At 43.2% G+C, this 18148-nt stretch overlaps 1 protein-coding gene across 1 annotated transcript; it reads right to left on the bottom strand.

Annotated features, from left to right (window-relative positions):
- Window positions 1-1928: 1928 nt before the first annotated feature.
- Window positions 1929-17558, bottom strand: vezt (vezatin, adherens junctions transmembrane protein). The gene is made up of 12 exons (XM_083935125.1): window positions 17482-17558; window positions 15405-15533; window positions 10849-10938; window positions 10557-10741; window positions 9366-9650; window positions 7986-8132; window positions 7403-7550; window positions 6701-7065; window positions 5440-5633; window positions 4397-4503; window positions 4030-4237; window positions 1929-3540 (listed from the first exon to the last, which is right to left on the bottom strand). Exons 1-12 carry the CDS (start codon window positions 17515-17517, stop codon window positions 2966-2968), a joined length of 2469 nt encoding a protein of 822 aa, XP_083791251.1. The 5' UTR covers window positions 17518-17558; the 3' UTR covers window positions 1929-2965.
- Window positions 17559-18148: the final 590 nt, after the last annotated feature.

Genomic DNA, 18148 nt, shown 5'->3' with positions numbered 1-18148 from the left:
CCACTACAGCAGGTCTGGGGAGCATTAAGTCTTTAGACCACTACAGCAGGTCTGCATTAAGTCTTTAGACCACTACAGCAGGTCTGGGGAGCATTAAGTCTTTAAACCACTACAGCAGGTCTGGGGAGCATTAAGTCTTTAGTCCACTACAGCAGGTCTGCATTAAGTCTTTAGTCCACTACAGCAGGTCTGGGGAGCATTAAGTCTTTAGTCCACTACAGCAGGTCTGCATTAAGTCTTTAGACCACTACAGCAGGTCTGGGGAGCATTAAGTCTTTAAACCACTACAGCAGGTCTGCGTGGAGCATTAAGTCTTTAGACCACTACAGCAGGTCTGGGGAGCATTAAGTCTTTAAACCACTACAGCAGGTCTGCGTGGAGCATTAAGTCTTTAGTCCACTACAGCAGGTCTGCGTGGAGCATTAAGTCTTTAGACCACTACAGCAGGTCTGGGGAGCATTAAGTCTTTAGACCACTACAGCAGGTCTGCGTGGAGCATTAAGTCTTTAGACCACTACAGCAGGTCTGGGGAGCATTAAGTCTTTAGAACACTACAGCAGGTCTGCGTGGAGCATTAAGTCTTTAGTCCACTACAGCAGGTCTGCGTGGAGCATTGAGTCTTTAGACCACTACAGCAGGTCTGCATTAAGTCTTTAGTCCACTACAGCAGGTCTGCGTGGACCCTCCAAAGGCAGCTTTAAAGTGGAGCATTGAGTCTTTAGAACACTACAGCAGGTCTGCGTGGAGCATTAAGTCTTTAGACCACTACAGCAGGTCTACGTCAAGTCTTTAGACCACTACAGCAGGTCTGCGTGGAGCACCAGCTGTTGGGGGTCAGACAAATGCAAAATCCAACCAAACGTATCAAGTGACTCACCAAACCTGCTCCTCTACCTCGAACCGTGAGAGCCTCTGAAACACGAGCGCCACAAAAGACCTCAGGAGACTCTGCAACACTTCCAGAAGGGGGTTTTATTTCACGGTGGTGAATGCAGGAGGGGGGGGGGGGGGGGTAGACCGTAGACCTCATCCAGAGAGAGGGGGGGTCTGGAAGGGTCAGGACAAAGGCAGACATGGTGACAGGAAAGACAGGGCAGGTGGAGGGGATGCACCAGGTTATGGCAACACATGAAACATAAAGGTACAGACGCCCTCAGGTGTTTTTATCTCGTACATTTATGATTTTATAATCTCAAATTATGGTCAACTTTCTTTTTCATGAATGTGTTTTCTCATAATTGTATAATCTCAGAGGATATCCAAGTTTTTTTCCACGTAAATTAGATTTTTTTGTGTTGATTTAACAAATTTACGAGGATTTTTTTCAATATTTTCAGATTATAAAATCATAATTCTACGAGAAAAGTACAAATTCATGAGAAAAAACTGGGATATTCTCTGAGATTAAAGTGTTAAATTAACAAGAAATAAACTAATTTACGAGAAAAAAAACTTGGCTATCCTCTGAGATTAAAAAATCATAAATTTATGAGCAAAAACTTGAATATTCTCTGAGATTAAAATGTTAAATTCACCTGAAAAAACTCACATTTATGACAAACAAACTTTGGATTTCATCTGAGATTATAAACTCGTACATTTCTGAGAAAAAACTCAGAAATCCCTGAGATTAAAATCCCAATTTTACAAGAAAAAAACTTTATAAAAATCCAGATTTTTGTTACGGACCCACATCACGTCACTTTGCAGGGTTGGATTACGTTCACACCTCAAAGAATATCCATTTTTTCTCTTGTTAATTTATGATTTTATAATCTCAAAGTAAATTCAAGTTTCTTTTTCACACAAATTAGATTTTTTTTGTGTTGATTTAACTAATTTCCGAGGATTTACTCTCAGATTATAAAATCATACATTTCTGAGAACAAAATGGGATATTCTCTGAGATTAAAATGTTAAATTCACCTGAAAACACATTTATGACAAACACACTTTGGATATCATCTGAGATTATAAACTCGTACATTTCTGAGAAGAAGAGATTAAAATCCCAAACTTACAGGAAAAAAATTTAATAAAAATCTATATTTTTGTTACGGACCCACGTCACCTCACTTTGCAGGGTTGGATTACGTTCACACCTCAAACAATACCCACGTTTTTTCTTGTTTATTTATGATTTTATAATCTCAAAGTATATTCAAGTTTTCTTTTCATGAATGTGTTTTATCTCATAAATTCATGATTGTATAATATCAGAGGATATCCAAGTTTTATTCTTGTAAATTACATTTTTTTGAGTTGATTTCACACTTTAATCTCAAAGAATATCCAAGTTTTTTCTTGTAAATTATTTTTTTCTCATAAATGTGTGATTTTATAACATCAGAGGAAATCCCTGTTATGTCTCATAAATGAGTTTTTTCTTGTTAATTCACCACTTTAATCTCAGAGAGACAAACTTGAACTTTGTCGCTCAATATGACACGTTTTAAAATTGTGCGGGGGCTTTTTGCGTCGACTCCCGTTTAACTTCAGGTTCTGTCCGAACACACAGACGTGCCGCTGCATCTCAGAGTACTTCTACTCCTCCGGCCCAAAACGTCCCGACTGTAACTCAGATCGGAGTGTTTTGAAAACTGCAATTAAAATCATTTCCTCCTCCAGGAATCCTACTACACATTTTTCACTGAATGGAGCCGATAACCTGTTTCCACACCTACTGAACGACTGTGACCACGACACACTGTGTGGAAGCACACCGCAGACATTCTGGTCTTCTGACCGTAACACTGTAAGGTTGTACTTTGTTTGAGTGGTTCTGGTTCCTGAGTTTGAACAGCAAAAGAGCAGAAATAACTGTGGGTAATGTACAGTAAAATGGACGGATGGGTGAATTTGAAATGCGTCTGCACCAGAAACAGTTAAGATGAAACACACTGACCCATCGATAAGACATAAATAGAGTCTCTGCTCAGTGCTCGGGGTAAAGCAGCGGGGTTTTTTAATTTAAGTCCTTCTCGGGGGTTCGTCTGACGCTCTCTTCATCCTCCTCCTCGTCCTCCTCGTCCTCCTCGTCATCCCCGAACGTCTGCTCCTCCATGGCGATGAGCGCCTGCGAGCGTGCCACAACCTGAGCGGCGAGGGCGGAGCTGAAGCTGAGAGCCTCCGAGCCGTGGATCTCCGTCAGTCTGTCCATCACGGAGACGGCGGGGACTTTAGGATCCAGGAAGCAGTCCAGACCGTTCTGGCTCTCCCCCTCCCCCTCCTCCAGGACGCCGTCGTACTGGTGCAGCTCCGACGCCCCTCCACCTCCCCTCGCGCACACCGACGCTCCCCCCAAATCGCCGTCCTTCTCCTCCAGACCACAGCTGAACTCCGTCGCCGGCTGCGCGGAGGGGTCAGGCCTCCCCCTCCCGTCTTTTCCTTCCCCTTCCTCCCCTTCGTTTCCTGCTGAGCACTCGGAAAAGTGGTTTCCGTCTTGGTCGCCGCTCTGTGCAGATCCCAGAGTAGTCGGAGCGTCTGGCGGCTTCATGGCAGGATCTGAACTTTCACTGTGAGCTGACGGCGTCACAGCAGCTGCAAGAGAGAGGGAAATGATTTAATTTAGGTTTGAACAAGTTTTTTTGGTACACCGATCTGTCTTTGAGAACCCTTTTAAATGGATTTGACTAAAATGTTTGACTTGAAACTATTAATTCTGCTTATTAGCGCTTCATCTACAGATAATGCTTTCAATTAATCAATTAATTCATACATCTTTTAGTCTATTAAGTGTCAGAAAATAGTGAAAAACACTAAAGGTGACATCGAGCTTCACTCTAGAGGTGAAACATTTAAGCAGTTTTGATAATTAAGTGATAGTTTGTCATTTATCGAGTTTGTCATTTATCATTTTTCTGGTTCCAGCTTCGAAAATACACTGATTTACTGCTCTTCTCTTCTTATCACCACCGTAAATGTGACATTTTCAGGTTCTGGACTGTTGGTCAGATGAAACTAGTACAATCCGCACCACTCTCATCTATAAATGATGACAGGAGAGAGGTGACGCGGGTCAGAACAGACCTTGGTCGTTAAAGAGCAGCTGCTTCCTCTTCATCCTCTCCCCCTCTGACGCACGGAAGCCCAGCACGGCTTTGAGCTCCGACAGGACGCGGCGGGACTCCTCCCTCTCCCGACGCTGCCGCTCCCGTTCCTCCGGTGACAAGATGTCCGACCAAGACCCTCTGCCTTCACAGTCGGAGTCTGAGTCGGACACGTAGGCCTCCCACTCCTGGGGAAATGAAACAGCAGAGGTTGACAACAGGGAAACGTATCAGGATGGAGAATGACTCTTTAAAAGGACATAAACCTTGACTGCGGTGAGGGATTCATGGTGTAAATTAAGTAAATGAAATGCGAAACAAAACGTAAGATGGACATTTCCTCTTACCAGCTCTTCCGGCACAGGGTCTCTGTCCAGGATCAACGGGTAGGATGGAGGAGGAGCAGGGATCTCAGGTTCAGGGGGACCACACTGCTCCGGACCCTCAGCGTTACCTGCAGAGAAGGTTTGGACAGATGAGCTCAACAACTTGGTATAGCGAGGCAAAGTCCACCCTCTTCCAGTGAACCACCATGGGACCTTGTTTCAGACGAAATACGTATGAGAGAGAACAGGGAGAGAGAAAAAACTGTCCAATCCTGTTTGAATTGTGCCGTAAATTAAACACATGATGTTTATTCATTTAAAAGATAATTTTGCAAATCAAGAAATTCACAGTTTGTCGTAGCACAACTTCGTTTTGTGTGGAAACGCTCATTGAACTACACGTACACACTGCTTGCTAGCTCGCTAACTTAGCTATGTTCTACAACACATGTAACTTTATCTTACCTGATGTGTTTTATCTGGCGACTCTTTTAATCGACTGGGAAACTACAGATCGATTGAGACCTGTTGCTCACGTGAGTAACAATAGATTCAGGCATCGCAGCTTCAGCGAGACGTCACTTAGGCGACTGTGTGGTCTTTCTAATAACGTATTTTCACAGCCTTACACTTCAGCAGTTTTACGACAAACTGGCTTTCTGTACTTGCAAAATTATATTTTAAATTGACAAACAGCTTATGTGTCATTTATGTCACAGTTCAAACAGGATCAGATAATTGTTTGTTTTTCCTCGTTTACTTCCAAACATGTATTTTTCCGCAATAACTTTCTAGAGTGGTCCAGTGGAAGGGGAGGGACTTCACCTCTCCATCAGAGCCTGGTCATTGTGTTGACGGCCCTGCTCTGATTGGTCTGTTTCTTGTTGTGAAGGAGCTACTTCCTCCATGACTGTCAATACTCTTGAGTCATGGTAAAGGAAGGAGGAAGTCTGTGCTAAAAATAAGCCCTGTGTAAATATGGAAACTAATTTACCCCTAAAGATGGTGTCACTGTTGGCTGTGGCTTCATATTTAACCATCAGAGTGTTTGTGCTGCAGCTCACCTGCGCAGGCGTTGACCCGTCTCAGCATGCGCTGCACCTGGCTGATGGTGTCCTCCCAGCAGCCGGTGCTGGCCTGCATGTGAGGCTGCAGCTGGTGTAGCCGGTCGCTGAGGTCCTGGTAGCCCTCGAATGTCAACTCCGTGGGTTCCTTGGACACCATGAGTTTCTCCAGGTCGTCCTCCAGGATGATCATCCTGACGAGATCACAAACAGGAGAGGAGGAGGAACAAAAGCATCACTTTCACTAGTTTATGATGTTGCCAAAGAAAATCTCAACTCAAGGTCTCCTCAGTGGCCTTTTCTGGTAAATTAAACTGTAAATATAATGTTTTTTTGCACTACAATGTGTAATTCGCATTTCTGGCTTTTTATATTTAAAGTACATCCCTGCAATCCTGCTTTCTTTACCCTTAATTCTTTACGTTATACAGGGTTCCTACGCCTTTTCCAAAGTCTAATTCAAGCACTTTCCAAGCATTTTAAGGTGGATTTTCATGCTTTTCCAGCACCTTGCAGCCGTGGTAAACTACATATTTATATAAAGTACAATACTCAGTAATTAATATATGTATTAGTGCACTTGTCCATCACATTAAATTAGATCTTATTGTTCTACAAACAACCAACATGATGTTTTGAGACACCTTTCTACAGAAGACAAATGAAAGAAGAATAAAAACAACTAATAGATCGACATAAATATAATCAACTATTTTGATAATCTGTTAATCGTCAAAAGTTGTTTTTCATGCAAAAAAGTCAGAAAAGGCTGTTTTCAGTCCCTCAAATATGTAAATCTTTGTTTCTCTGAGTTATAGACGTATTCAAAGTTGTTTATATAAACATCTTAAATGTGTCCAAGTTTGATTCCTGTTGCAGTGAATGTCAATGACATTAGTGGACAGGAAGTTAACATGGACCAAGGCTGTTGCCTAGCATTGGTATTCCATTAAAAAGGTCTATTTGCCATCCCATAAAATATCCATTTCAACCAGTTTCAGGCACTTTATTCAAAATCTAAGCACTTTCCAAACCTTGAAAACACTACACTAAAATCCAGGTGCTTTCAAGGAGTTCCAGCCCCCTGAACCCTGTTTGTAGTATTACTGCTTTGCTGGTGGAATGACCCAGTTTGGCCACACTGATCATTAACGTCTCATCTCCTCTTATAGGAAGTGTAGAATGAGGGCAGTCAGGAGTGTGCGTGCATGCGTGCATGCATGCATGCGTGTGTGTGTGTGTGTCTCTCTCTCTCTCTCACTCGCTGAGCAGGGCTTTGAGGTGCAGCTGCAGGCTTCGAATGGATGTGTGGAGGGTGTTGAGTTCCCGGCATTTCTCCCTGACTCTCCCTGTCCTGTCTGAGCCCGTCGTCCTCAGCTGGGTCTCAAAGTGTCGGTGGAAGTCGTAGCTACGCTGCACCTCGCAGAGGCAGCTGGCCAGAGCGTGATGGAGGGGCTCGGTCACTGCGCCGATGGAGCGGTGCAGCGGGGGAAGGGGAGGAGGAGGAGGCGAGGTGCCTCCGTTTGGGGCGACCTCTTCCTGGTCCTCTATTCTTTGGGGTGACAGGAGGAGAGCCAGCCGACGGAAACATTCAGAGCTTTGTCCCACCCACAGCTGGAACAGCATCTGCAGGATGGCAGGATGCATTTATGCGTTATAAACCCGTCATCATAAAACCAGCACCAGTCCTTACTTTGGCTTTTTTAGCTGTCCACTGCTGCTTGTTTTAGTCCTTTTACCTCAAAATGAGACTGGATCATCGGCTACATGACAAAACTGTGTTTGTGAGATACTGATCTTACAGGATAGAGTGCAGAGAAGAGGATTTAGATTAAGCTTCTTCTTGTTAAATGAGAAGATCGTTACCACTCATGTCTGTGCGTTACGTCAAGCCCGTCGGCTTAGTTTTTTTCCTGGAAAGAGGGGGGACGCAGCTGGCCTGGCTGCAACTGTCGGGCCTTACCTTCAGGGCAGGCAGGCTGTAGTCATCAGTCAGCTCCTGAGCCTGCTCGTCACCCAGGTGCTCGATCCCCAGGCCGAGGCCCAGCTCCTTCAGAGGCACCGCAGACACGTAGTTGGTCACATTATCGATCTCAGAGTTCAGAGGGAACGTGCGGAGGGGTTAAGGGCACATCACACTTCTATGAAAACAACATTTGTGTCTTTTTATTTATTCAAGAGGGTTATTTCATATTTCAAAGGGACTATAAAAGACTACAAATGGTTAACAACTGACATAGAAAGAGGTCCGGGGATTTCCAACATCGCCATGAAAGAATCAACATTCACCTCTTGCTGAGTAAAAGCTGTTGACCACAAAAAGCAAGAACCCAATGAGATTTTCCCTCTAAACTCCAGACATATTCGACTCTTTAAGCATTTTTTGGATCTGACAGTTTATGACAACAAGTATAAGTCACTGTAGAAAATGGGTATTCCCTTACACAGTCTACCTTACACTAATAACACCAAATCCAGGCTCGTTACCCTCTAAGCCACTATAATGAAGACACGTTTTGGGTTATTAAGTATGAGGTAAAGGATATGCCTTGAGCATGTGACAGGTGGCTCTGCGCGACGCTCTGAAGGCCGTGCGGAGCGCCCGGTACAGCGCCTTCCTCAGTCCGATCAGCTGCTGGCCCCGTGGCACCGCCCCCGGCCCCGCCCTGCTAAAGGAGCCGGCCGCACTCACCCTGTCGAGCAAACTTGACAAGTGAAATGTGATACAACTGTGGAGACGTCCCAAAGAGGCAGGGGGGTACACACAACACTGAACGTCACTTCACTAAAGACGACACATGAGACGGAACTAACAAACTGAGACAATGAACGATACTCATGAGTGTACGAAACACAAGACATCTGTGACGGACAAGACACCGTGACATGCTATTACAGTTCGACATTTGAGGAAATACTTTAAATTGCTTTCTTATCTTCCTGGGTTACATACAAGATCAATAGCACTCTTATGTATGTCTGTGTGGTGAGCTTAGCTTAGCACAAGTCTGGAAACTGGGTCAAACAGCTAGACTAGCTTTGTCCAAATGTAACAGAATCCACATAACGGCACCTCTAAACCTCACTAATTAACAAGGTATTTCTTGCTTGTTTAACTCCATGGTAGGACTTTGGACTGACTATTCAATTAACGGTCCCATATTATACACATTTTCAGGTTCTTCCTCCACTTATAAGTTTCTACTAGAACATGTTTAAATGCTTTAATGTTCAAAAACATGTTATATTTCTCATCCCGTCCGTCTGAATACAGCTGTATTCATCCTCCATCTGAAATGCTCCATTGCAGCTCCTGTCTCTTTAAGACCCCCTCCTGAAAAAGCCCAGTCTGCTCTGATTGGCCAGCATTTCAGGGTCTTCTGATCTGTCTCTCTGCATTATTATTGCAGCCTGGGAATGACTGAAACAACACTGTAGCTGCACTTATCTACTTATATACAGTATATAGTATAGTTGTGACTTCACAACAGTACAGGAAGTCCAGCTCGTTTAAAGAAAGTTTCTGAATACGGGCTGTTTGCATTGTTCTTTGGATTTTGTGTTTTGATTCTTTCACAGTATTTATACAGCACCTCGACCTCTCGACCACTCGACCACTCTTTACGATACGGGACCTTTAACTTGTTTAGCGGTTGAGGTATAATGTTATACGGTGTTTTGATAGACAATGCTAAAGCTGCACACACAGCCAGAGACAAATAGTGTCTAAAACAAGTGCTGACATGAATAATAAAACACCTACAGACACACTACCTGAGCAGGAACGTTAACTAAGACACCGCTAACATAAGTGAAGTAACTGAGCGAGTTGGAAGCAAGCAGTGACAGTTGGAGTCATGACAGGAAATGAACATTATGGGATTGGGTGATATGCATGTAGGAGGATATAAAACATGCACACTTACAGGGTGAACCCTCTAGAGATGACCTCCGTCTCCTGCACCAGACGCAGGGCTTTACGGGACAACCCCGTCAGAGTCTTGCTGTTGTGGACCAGAGTCTGGAGCTGCGTGACCCGTGTGTGGACCGCTCTCTGCATGCGGCCCCGTTTCCACAACGTGACCCCTCTCAGCCCCAGCCAGCCCAGCAGTGCGAAGCCCCATGGGGCTGCAGCCAGCGACCACAGGCCCTCAGATACGGAGCAGAGACCCAGCAGCACTGCAGCCAGGCCGACAAGCCCCGCCATGTCCCTGAGTGAGGACAACAGGAGGGGATTGTGATTAGAGCCACTATGGACTGTTCATTTGACAGTTTAGATGGAAATGAAATACTAAAATCGTGCTGTAGTGTCCCTTAAACAAGACACTGTAAGAATCAATTCATTAGCGATGACTTTTGCAGTTACTTTCATCTTTATGTTATCGTGGAAGCATCCTGAGAATACCAAGGGCAAGGCTACAATAAATCAAAATATCTCCACCCTACAAAGCTCTTCTAGTCTTTTGCATCTGTGTTTTCTCAAATGTTTATTTTCTTTCTGCAGATGTTTGATTCAAACTTAGATTCAATGTTCACATGATTTAATAAAGTCAGAGTCGAAACTCTTCATATACAAAGTGTCTTGGTAGCTGAGGGGTTGTAGCACATGCCATATAACCACAGCGTCCCGGCTTCAATTCCAGCCTTGGGAGTTGTGTTGCATCTAAAACTCCTCGCTTGCTCTTTGCCATTTTTATTTATTTATATATATATATATATATATATATATATATATATATATATATATATATATATATATATATATATATATATATATATATATATATATATATATGTATGTATATATATATATATATATATATATGACATATGTATATATATATATATATGACAGAAACTAAGGAAAAGCAAAATAGGTCCCCTTTAAAAAAAAAGGAAATCTTTATATAGTTAGGAGGAAGACCTCACAATATAATGCAAACCAATACATTTTATATATATATAACATATATTTTTAAAAGAAAATCCTTTAGTTAACATGTTTACTTTTACTGCTGTAGTATTAGGGGCCACAGTTTCAGGTTGCGCTGGTGTTTTGGAATGTATTATATTCTCTCCACTTCTCCTCCTTGTGTGTTTGTTTCCTAACAATGTACCATAGGGAGGGCCTGGCTATGAGGCTTGGTCTGGGCAGGGCGCTTGCTCGGCTTTGTGAGCCAGACACCGACGAGCCGTGGGTGAGCAGACTCGGGTCCAACAGCTCGATCAGCTCCACATCCTCCTGCAGCAGCACGTCCTGGTCCAGAATGCACTTCACCGAGTACTGGCCGAACACGCAGTCCTGGAGGGAAAAAACGTGCTTAAAACGAAAAGGTGCCTTCAAATATGAAACAGACTGAAGTTTCTGTTTCAGTGCCAGCATTCCTTTCTGTTTCTGATTCTACCTACCAGCTGCTGGCCCATCTGATGAGATGCAGCCGCCTGGTGAATCGGACTCCATCTCCACAACGTTTCAGCCAGTCTCCATAAGCGCCCTGCCTGCGAATCACACACACACACACACACAGAGGGGGGAAAGGTTGTTATTCAGTCAATTAAGCAACAACTCCTTTTACGTTTCCATTGTTTTAAGCCCCAGTGGATGAGTGAAATACGTTCCAGGTTAAAATACTAAATGATTCACCTGGAAGACCTTCAGTGATTTGGCGGTGCTTCCTTTAACTCTGGTTTATTTCCCAGGAATCACACATCTAATAAATAACACACACACACTCACACTCACACACTCACGGTCAAAAGGAGTATCCCAGGAGACAAACTCTTTCAGGCAACAACAATAAGTGCAATGTGTGTGTGTAGAAACACTCTCTCCCGGGTCTTACGTAGCTCTGCCGTGGCACAAAAACCACATTCCCACTTCAGTTGGTTGAACTTCCATTTTGGTGTTATAACTGAATGTTTACATTTTCGGCATCAATAAAACTTAAGCTTTCATCCTCTCACAATACAGATGTAAAGGAAGGATTCTTTTAGGTCTAGAAAAATAGAAACACGTTTGTTTTTTTACTGGAAACACCACAGAAAACACACACGTCTGTTTTATTGTGTCTGCACCGTGGACTCCATCTATAACCAGTCTACACACAACCAGAGTGATATAGCGCCTCGCATTTTAAAGTGCGTTGATTTCGATGCATAACAGCAAATGAAAATGCTGAAAAAGTTTTGCTTGCAAGTGCTAAAGATCCCAAACTGTGTAATGCCTAATCATGAATAGGATCACTAATCTGCTTAGAGGCTTTCATGGCTTCTGTGAAATGCTTTGTTTAAAAGTGGGACTCATTTTAAAAGCTGCCTTGTTTTTCTAATGTTAATTAAAAACTGAGAGTCCTGTAGAAACGAGCATCATGATATAAGTGCGTGTCTATTTGTTTGTGTGTGTGTGTGTGTGTGTGTGTGTGTGTGTGTGTGTGCTCCAGGGGTTATTGATTCAGACTGGGCAGCCCCTGAGCTGACCCTTTTTCTGGTGGGGGTGTAAAGCCCAAGTGTTATTAGTCTGCAGTAGTATCGATTACTAATGTGAGACTGAGTTTCAGGACTGGGCCTCCGCACATCGTTGGTGATCGGCCTCAAAGTAGGCCACGAGTCCTGTTCCGTCTTCTCTAATCCTACCCAATACTACCACAGAGATGATGTGAACCACGCAGAGATTAACTCACAGATGCCCGAACTGTATAATATCCCACAACAGTCGGTTTTTGCTCATCAGTATTCTCCTTGAGTTGCACAGAAAACACCGGCTTCCAGACACCGGAGGGATCGCTACTACGTGACAGAACGGACACACACAGGGCGGACAGCTGTAGATGATAGCAGGTGTAATGTATATAGGGCTTTAAGGGAATAGGATGACATTAAAGGAAACACTTGCTGAGCGTTAGACAAGAAGATTGATATCATTCTCTTATCTGTCCATTCAGTAAAAGGCTAGAGCTGGGATATGGTTAGCTTAGCCGAGCACAAAGACTGGATAATTTCCTTCCCAATAACTCAACTAACGGTTGTTTTTGCTGGTCCCATATTGTAAAAAGTGAGATTTCCGTGTATATTTTAATTATAAAGCAGATGGAAGTGTCATATAAACACTGTGAAAGTATGACAACGCTCAATCCACAGAGAAATGCACACAGCCTGTATTTAGAAACGGTCTTTAAAAGAGCCGTCAGGACTTTCTGTATGGTGGTGATGTCACAACTATACTATAGGTAGAAAGTACAGCTACGGTGCTGTTACAGTCAGCAGATGCAGAAGACCCCAAAATGCTGAACAATCAGAACAGACTGGGCTTTTTCGAGAGGGGGTCTTAAAGAGACAGGCGCTAAAACGGAGCGTTTCAGACAGAGGGTGAATACAGGTGTATTCAGACAGACAGGATGAGACAAATTATGTGTTTTTCAGACATTAAAGCATGAAATCGACTTCTAATACAAACCTAAAATACATAATTCCGTAATAGTCTTTGCATCAAGGACATTCACACATACTGCACATTGCACAAATGGTATATGTGGGCTGTGCTCAATAAGACCTTTTACTGTTAGTGTAAAGAAAGAGAAACTGTGGTCCGTCTACGTGAATATGTTGTTTTGCCTCGGCTCCGACTTTATCTGAGCTCCAGGAAACTGGTCACACGGGGACGACGCACAAGCTTTCCTGTCTCATCCCAATCCCTCATCCTCCTTACCTCCTTAGAACAACAGCGCACCAGAGAGGAAGCGTGACACGTACGGAAAGTTCCCGAACGAAACAAACACAAAACTGTTTCCCGTCGCAAGAGGAAGGGGGAGGACGAGGAGAGGCAGAGTCACGTGATCATGGGCGTCCCAGGAGTCCTTACTCGTCTGTATGAATCACAGGTCGACTCAAACCGCAGTCATCGACGGGGAGATTGTTGCAAACGCTATTCAGAGTTCCCGCGTTCCTCTGATTGGGTAGTTGAAGTGCACATGGATCTTTTTAAAACAGGCAAACGTAACAAAACAAACACAATGTGTAAGAGGATGCTCACAGAGGCAGGAATAACGTCGGAGAGAGAGAGAGAGCAGAGTGTGGTCGCAGTAATCACATTTAGAATATCTCTTCTAAAATCAGAACAACGGCAGGAGAGAGATGGGAAAAAGGGAAACCCGTGTGTGATTACAGGGTAAAGAACATGCGACGCAAACAAATACCTGCATCTGTGTGTAGGAAGCTCTTGTTGCCATGTCTTGTCTGATTGCAGGGAAGCATATAAACCAGTGCACATAGCGCTCTGTGGGCGATTGCGTGCCAGTATGTGTCACAGTTTGGAGTCAATAGTCAAATTAATTACTTTCTGTCTGACTGCACAGGTCAAACAGTGATACGCGCACACAGACACAGCCGCAGGGGTGATGGGAGTTGTTTTCCTGATTAATTGGTTGGTCTATAGGGGAGTCCAGAATATCCTTTTTCAGAGTATTTGCGTTTTCGAAAATCCGTCAAGTCTACTTTTGTTGCTTTTGGTGAAGCGTAATCTACACAGACAGCTGTTTAAATCGCACAAATATCCAGCTGTGTATGCGTTAAGCGTGTCTTCATTAACTGATCGAGCTTCGTATTTCACTACAGACAGATATGCTCACTCGTTAAGGTGGACGGGGAAATAAAAATCAAAGAATGATAACACTGTTTATTACTTAACCCATTTAAGCCGGGAATGCATTACCGCATTGCTAACATTAAGACCAGGGGCGCTGTTGTGTTATTCTGCCATTAAAGCCGGGAAAGCGGATATGTCGTTTTATAGTAGTTGTAGTTTTTTCAACCTATTTCTGGTCTCTTTGCCAATGACCACTGGGACACATGGGACTTTTCCGACGATAGCTGAGGGAACTCAGAAGTTAGTGAAGGAACGATCTTGATGAAAATAGCTAGTATAAGCTCTCAAATACTTTTTGAATTTCATTTCTAAAAAGCCTGAGAAATCATTCATTGAGTGGGTGTTGACACTTCTGTTGAAATTCCAGAAAAACTTAGGTGTTAGGGGGTTATTTTAAAATCGCCCAAAGGTTTCACAGGCATTTTTTCCAGCTGTTTTAGGCCTATATGGCTTAAATGGAGCTGACAAGAAAACTGTATATTTCTGCTATCAGTCAACCCGGTGACAGCGGGTTAGCCAGCGGCTGTTCACGGCTGAGACAGGTGGAGGCGTTTGCGGAAAACTGAGTCAGGGTGGATTGGATGACGGGAAACCAAAATGCAGCATTGAAATACTACTTTGGACGCATATTGCAATGGCAACTAAGCTTGTTAAAGGTGTCAAAGTATCGATGGTTTTCAATACCACGTGTTTCAAAACGATATGAAAGGATCAATGCTGTAAAAAGCACTTTTTAGTCAGAATAAGTCAGAAAATTGTAGGAAAAGTACGTTTGACACTGGTATTTCATTCTTCCTAATATACAGAATTAGACATCCAGCTAAAAACACGGTCAGCAAACCTGGACAAAGGTAAAACATTGAAAAAAAAACGTTTTAAAGAGTACTCGGGAGAGCAACACCAAGGCTGCAACCCGTAGCACCATCTTGGTTTACATTCTGTTATATAATGTTTTGCCAATTTTGCCATCTTAGACTTTTTTTTAAACGCTTAAATAGGGAGTAGATTAACAAGATTGAGCGAGTGGCAGCTGCATGTAAACCAGGTTTCATGTTTATGTAAGCTGTCACTGATGTACAGTAGATTGATTTATGTAAACTTGTTGAGCTTGTCTTTAAATATCATCAGAATATGTGTTTCATTGTGTTTCATGTCCAAGTCTGCGTGCACTCTCTTTCACCTGGCTGCAGGACAAACGTCCCATTGGAGACAATAAAGTTGATGCTTCAGTTTAATCTCGTTGAGTCGCTGAAGTCATAAAGAGATTAAATAATTTGGAGGACAGGCGTGTCTCGTGTTTGTGTCAAGGAGGGGAGAAACTCACTGAAGTTTTCTGTGGATCTTCGTCGGGAGAGTTGAGATCTCCGCCGCCTTCGTCCTCCTGTGACGCCGTCGGACATGCCTCAAAGTCTGTGTGCCCGAGATCATGCAGGTACTGGAAAAGAGGGGAGTTCTGTAAAGAGAGAGAAAGACAGAAAGAATGAGAAGTGGTTGGGGGGATAATAGATGAGAAGGAAAGGAGGGGGGGGAGGGGGGGGGGGGATGGGGCGCGTTGGACATAAAATAATGCCAGATGGAAGGATAGGAGGAGAAGACGTGGTGCGGGTTGGGATGATTTTGCCCTACTTCTCCCCCTGTGAGAATCCAAAACTGTCTTGAATCTGATAACGCGAGGCAGGGACTGATTCGTCAAGCCAGTCCACTTCCCCTCAGGATTCATCAGCACACCCCACAGCCTCCATCCATCCATCCATCCATGTAGCGTACTTTTCTGCTCTGGGAGGAATGCTGTAAAGTCTAACTGCCTTCATATGTGAAACTGTAAATCCCTCATACAGATGCCAAGACTTTTCTTTTTGAGCCTCTCCGTGCACAATGCAAACTGGACTTAATGTAAGCACGGCTCACCACATATTAATCCTATCTACCCATACGGAGATAAACACAGACAAGGCTGTGTCTAAACAAAGAAAGCTCAGAGTCAAACCGGTCGGGAAATAAGCAGAAAGGAGGAAAACATCCCATGCTAGATTGTGTACAAAAAGATGTCTGACCCAGTTCTCCCCCGCAGCTGCTGGGAAAACCTAAGTCTACAGCATCCGTGTTGTGATTCGGTGCCTCTGGACAGCAGCTGCACAGGAGCATCTCAGTGTCATGCAGTTAACCCATCGTGAACATGCTGGATACACGCCTAGGTAGCAGTCAAACAATTAAAATACTCACATGCATTGTCACACCAGGTCGCAGCTCATGTTGTCACCATGCAGAAGAAGCTGTGAGTGTGTGTGTGTGTGTCAAGGATGTCAGAACCGACGCATTGGATCTGGACATCCCCACCCCACCCCACCTCCCACTACCAGTCCAGTAATGATGAAACAACAACAATGCGCACAGCTCAGCTCTCCCTCATGACCACCAAAGCTCCTTGGCATAAATACAGTGAGCAGCCAGCCAAATATGTCGATTTGTTGTGGATTGTCAATGCATGGCAACACTGTGCAGACGGCTGTCTGTGTGTAGCCAAGGTTATTGGGAGGAGGCTGGGACACCAAGAAAGAAAATGTCTAGGCTTTTAGGGTAAGACACATGCGCAATGGAACTGGAGCTGCGCTGTTGGATGGTTTCCATGGAGGACTGAACATGACTTAAGTCTAAATAAATAAACAAATGTATGAACAAATACGGGAATAAATACAGAAATCATAAATAAATGCATAAATTAAAGAATAAATGTACAAACAAATAAACAAATGCATAAATAGATGCATAAAAAATAGAGGAATATATAAAAAATGAATAAATGTATAAACAAATAAATGAATTAATACAATAATAAATAGATGCTTTACATTTATTTCTACATGTTTAACCTACATTCATTATTTCCGATAAATGCAAAATCCAATACCGAAATATTAAATAAAGCTGAAATAAAGGAATAAATGTATAGACAAATAAATACATATATAGGTAAATAAATTAAATAATACATAAATGCTTTACATTCATTTCTACACCTTTGTTCACCTACATTCATTATTTATGCAGAAATACAAGAATAAATGTATAAACAGAAAATAAATGAAATAATAAATGAATGCTTTAAAATTGTTTCTACACTTTTATTCACCTAAATGTATTAATCTGACATACTTTTAAATGCTCTATGATTGTGCGCCAGACCAGATGTTACTGCGCATGCGTCGTGCCGTAAAGGTGTCCCAGCCTCCTCCCATTAGCCTTGTGTTTAGCTAGCATACCTACTAGCTTGCTAGAATATCAGCGTTAGCTAGCTCCCGTCAATGAATCGGGAACCGAATTTAACGTTACCTCAGGACTCGGGGAGGTATGACAAAGCATTAATAAGTTTCGATAAATACAAAAAAGACTGAAATACAAACCTCAAATACCACATCTTCATCAAACTCCTCAGTCATCGCTCTCCGCCATCTGTTACACACACAGCCGGGTTTGCATTCTGAAGTTGTAGGCGACAGTTGTAGTCAGGATAGAAACAGAAGTTGGTAGTTAGCCGGTTGCTAACGCTCGTATAAAACTACAATTCCCATGATGCTTCGTCTTCAATCGCTGCTTGTTCGCGGGCAACGAACGGACAAGCGCTCGTGCCAGTTAGAGCGCCTCGAGTGGGCGCGAGGGGCAACGGGGGCAACCGTTAGGAAAGGATAGCGCGTGGAAAGTTAACGAGAAACAGCCAGTCCGTAACCGGAAATCGCCTTCAAAATAAACTCTAAACCTTGTTATTGGCATTCAATTTCTCTTAGAGCAGGGGTTCTCAAACTGTGGCACTTTTAAACCAAGCTCTCTTTGGTGCTATTTAAAGAAATCTCCAAAACAAAAAATAAAAAATAAATTATTAAATTAATATAATAAGAAGAAAATACTGGCGTGCACATGAGGCCGAATTCTGTACATGAGGCTGAATAACTTGCGTTAAAATGCTCTCTAGGAGTCAAGACATGTGCTAAAGTGCCTTCTAGGAGCCACAACGTATGCTAAAGTTCCCTCTAGGAGCCGGTACTCGTGCTAAAGTGCCCGCTAGGATTCAAA

The sequence above is a fragment of the Echiichthys vipera genome (genome assembly GCF_963691815.1).
Source record: "Echiichthys vipera genome assembly, chromosome: 20".
Taxonomy (NCBI): Eukaryota; Metazoa; Chordata; class Actinopteri; order Perciformes; family Trachinidae; genus Echiichthys; species Echiichthys vipera.
This window is presented reverse-complemented; position numbering and strand designations above follow the sequence as displayed.

Bases quoted from the DNA above. Each gene is read 5' to 3' on its own strand.
- vezt (XM_083935125.1), bottom strand. From the start codon at position 17,517: ATGACTGAGGAGTTTGATGAAGATGTGGTATTTGAG. The intron at 10,939-15,404 runs GTGAGTTTCTCC...TGTGATTCGCAG, and splicing joins AAGATCCACAGAAAACTTCA to GCAGGGCGCTTATGGAGACT. The intron at 4,504-5,439 runs GTGAGCTGCAGC...CCTTCTCTGCAG, and splicing joins ACGGGTCAACGCCTGCGCAG to GTAACGCTGAGGGTCCGGAG.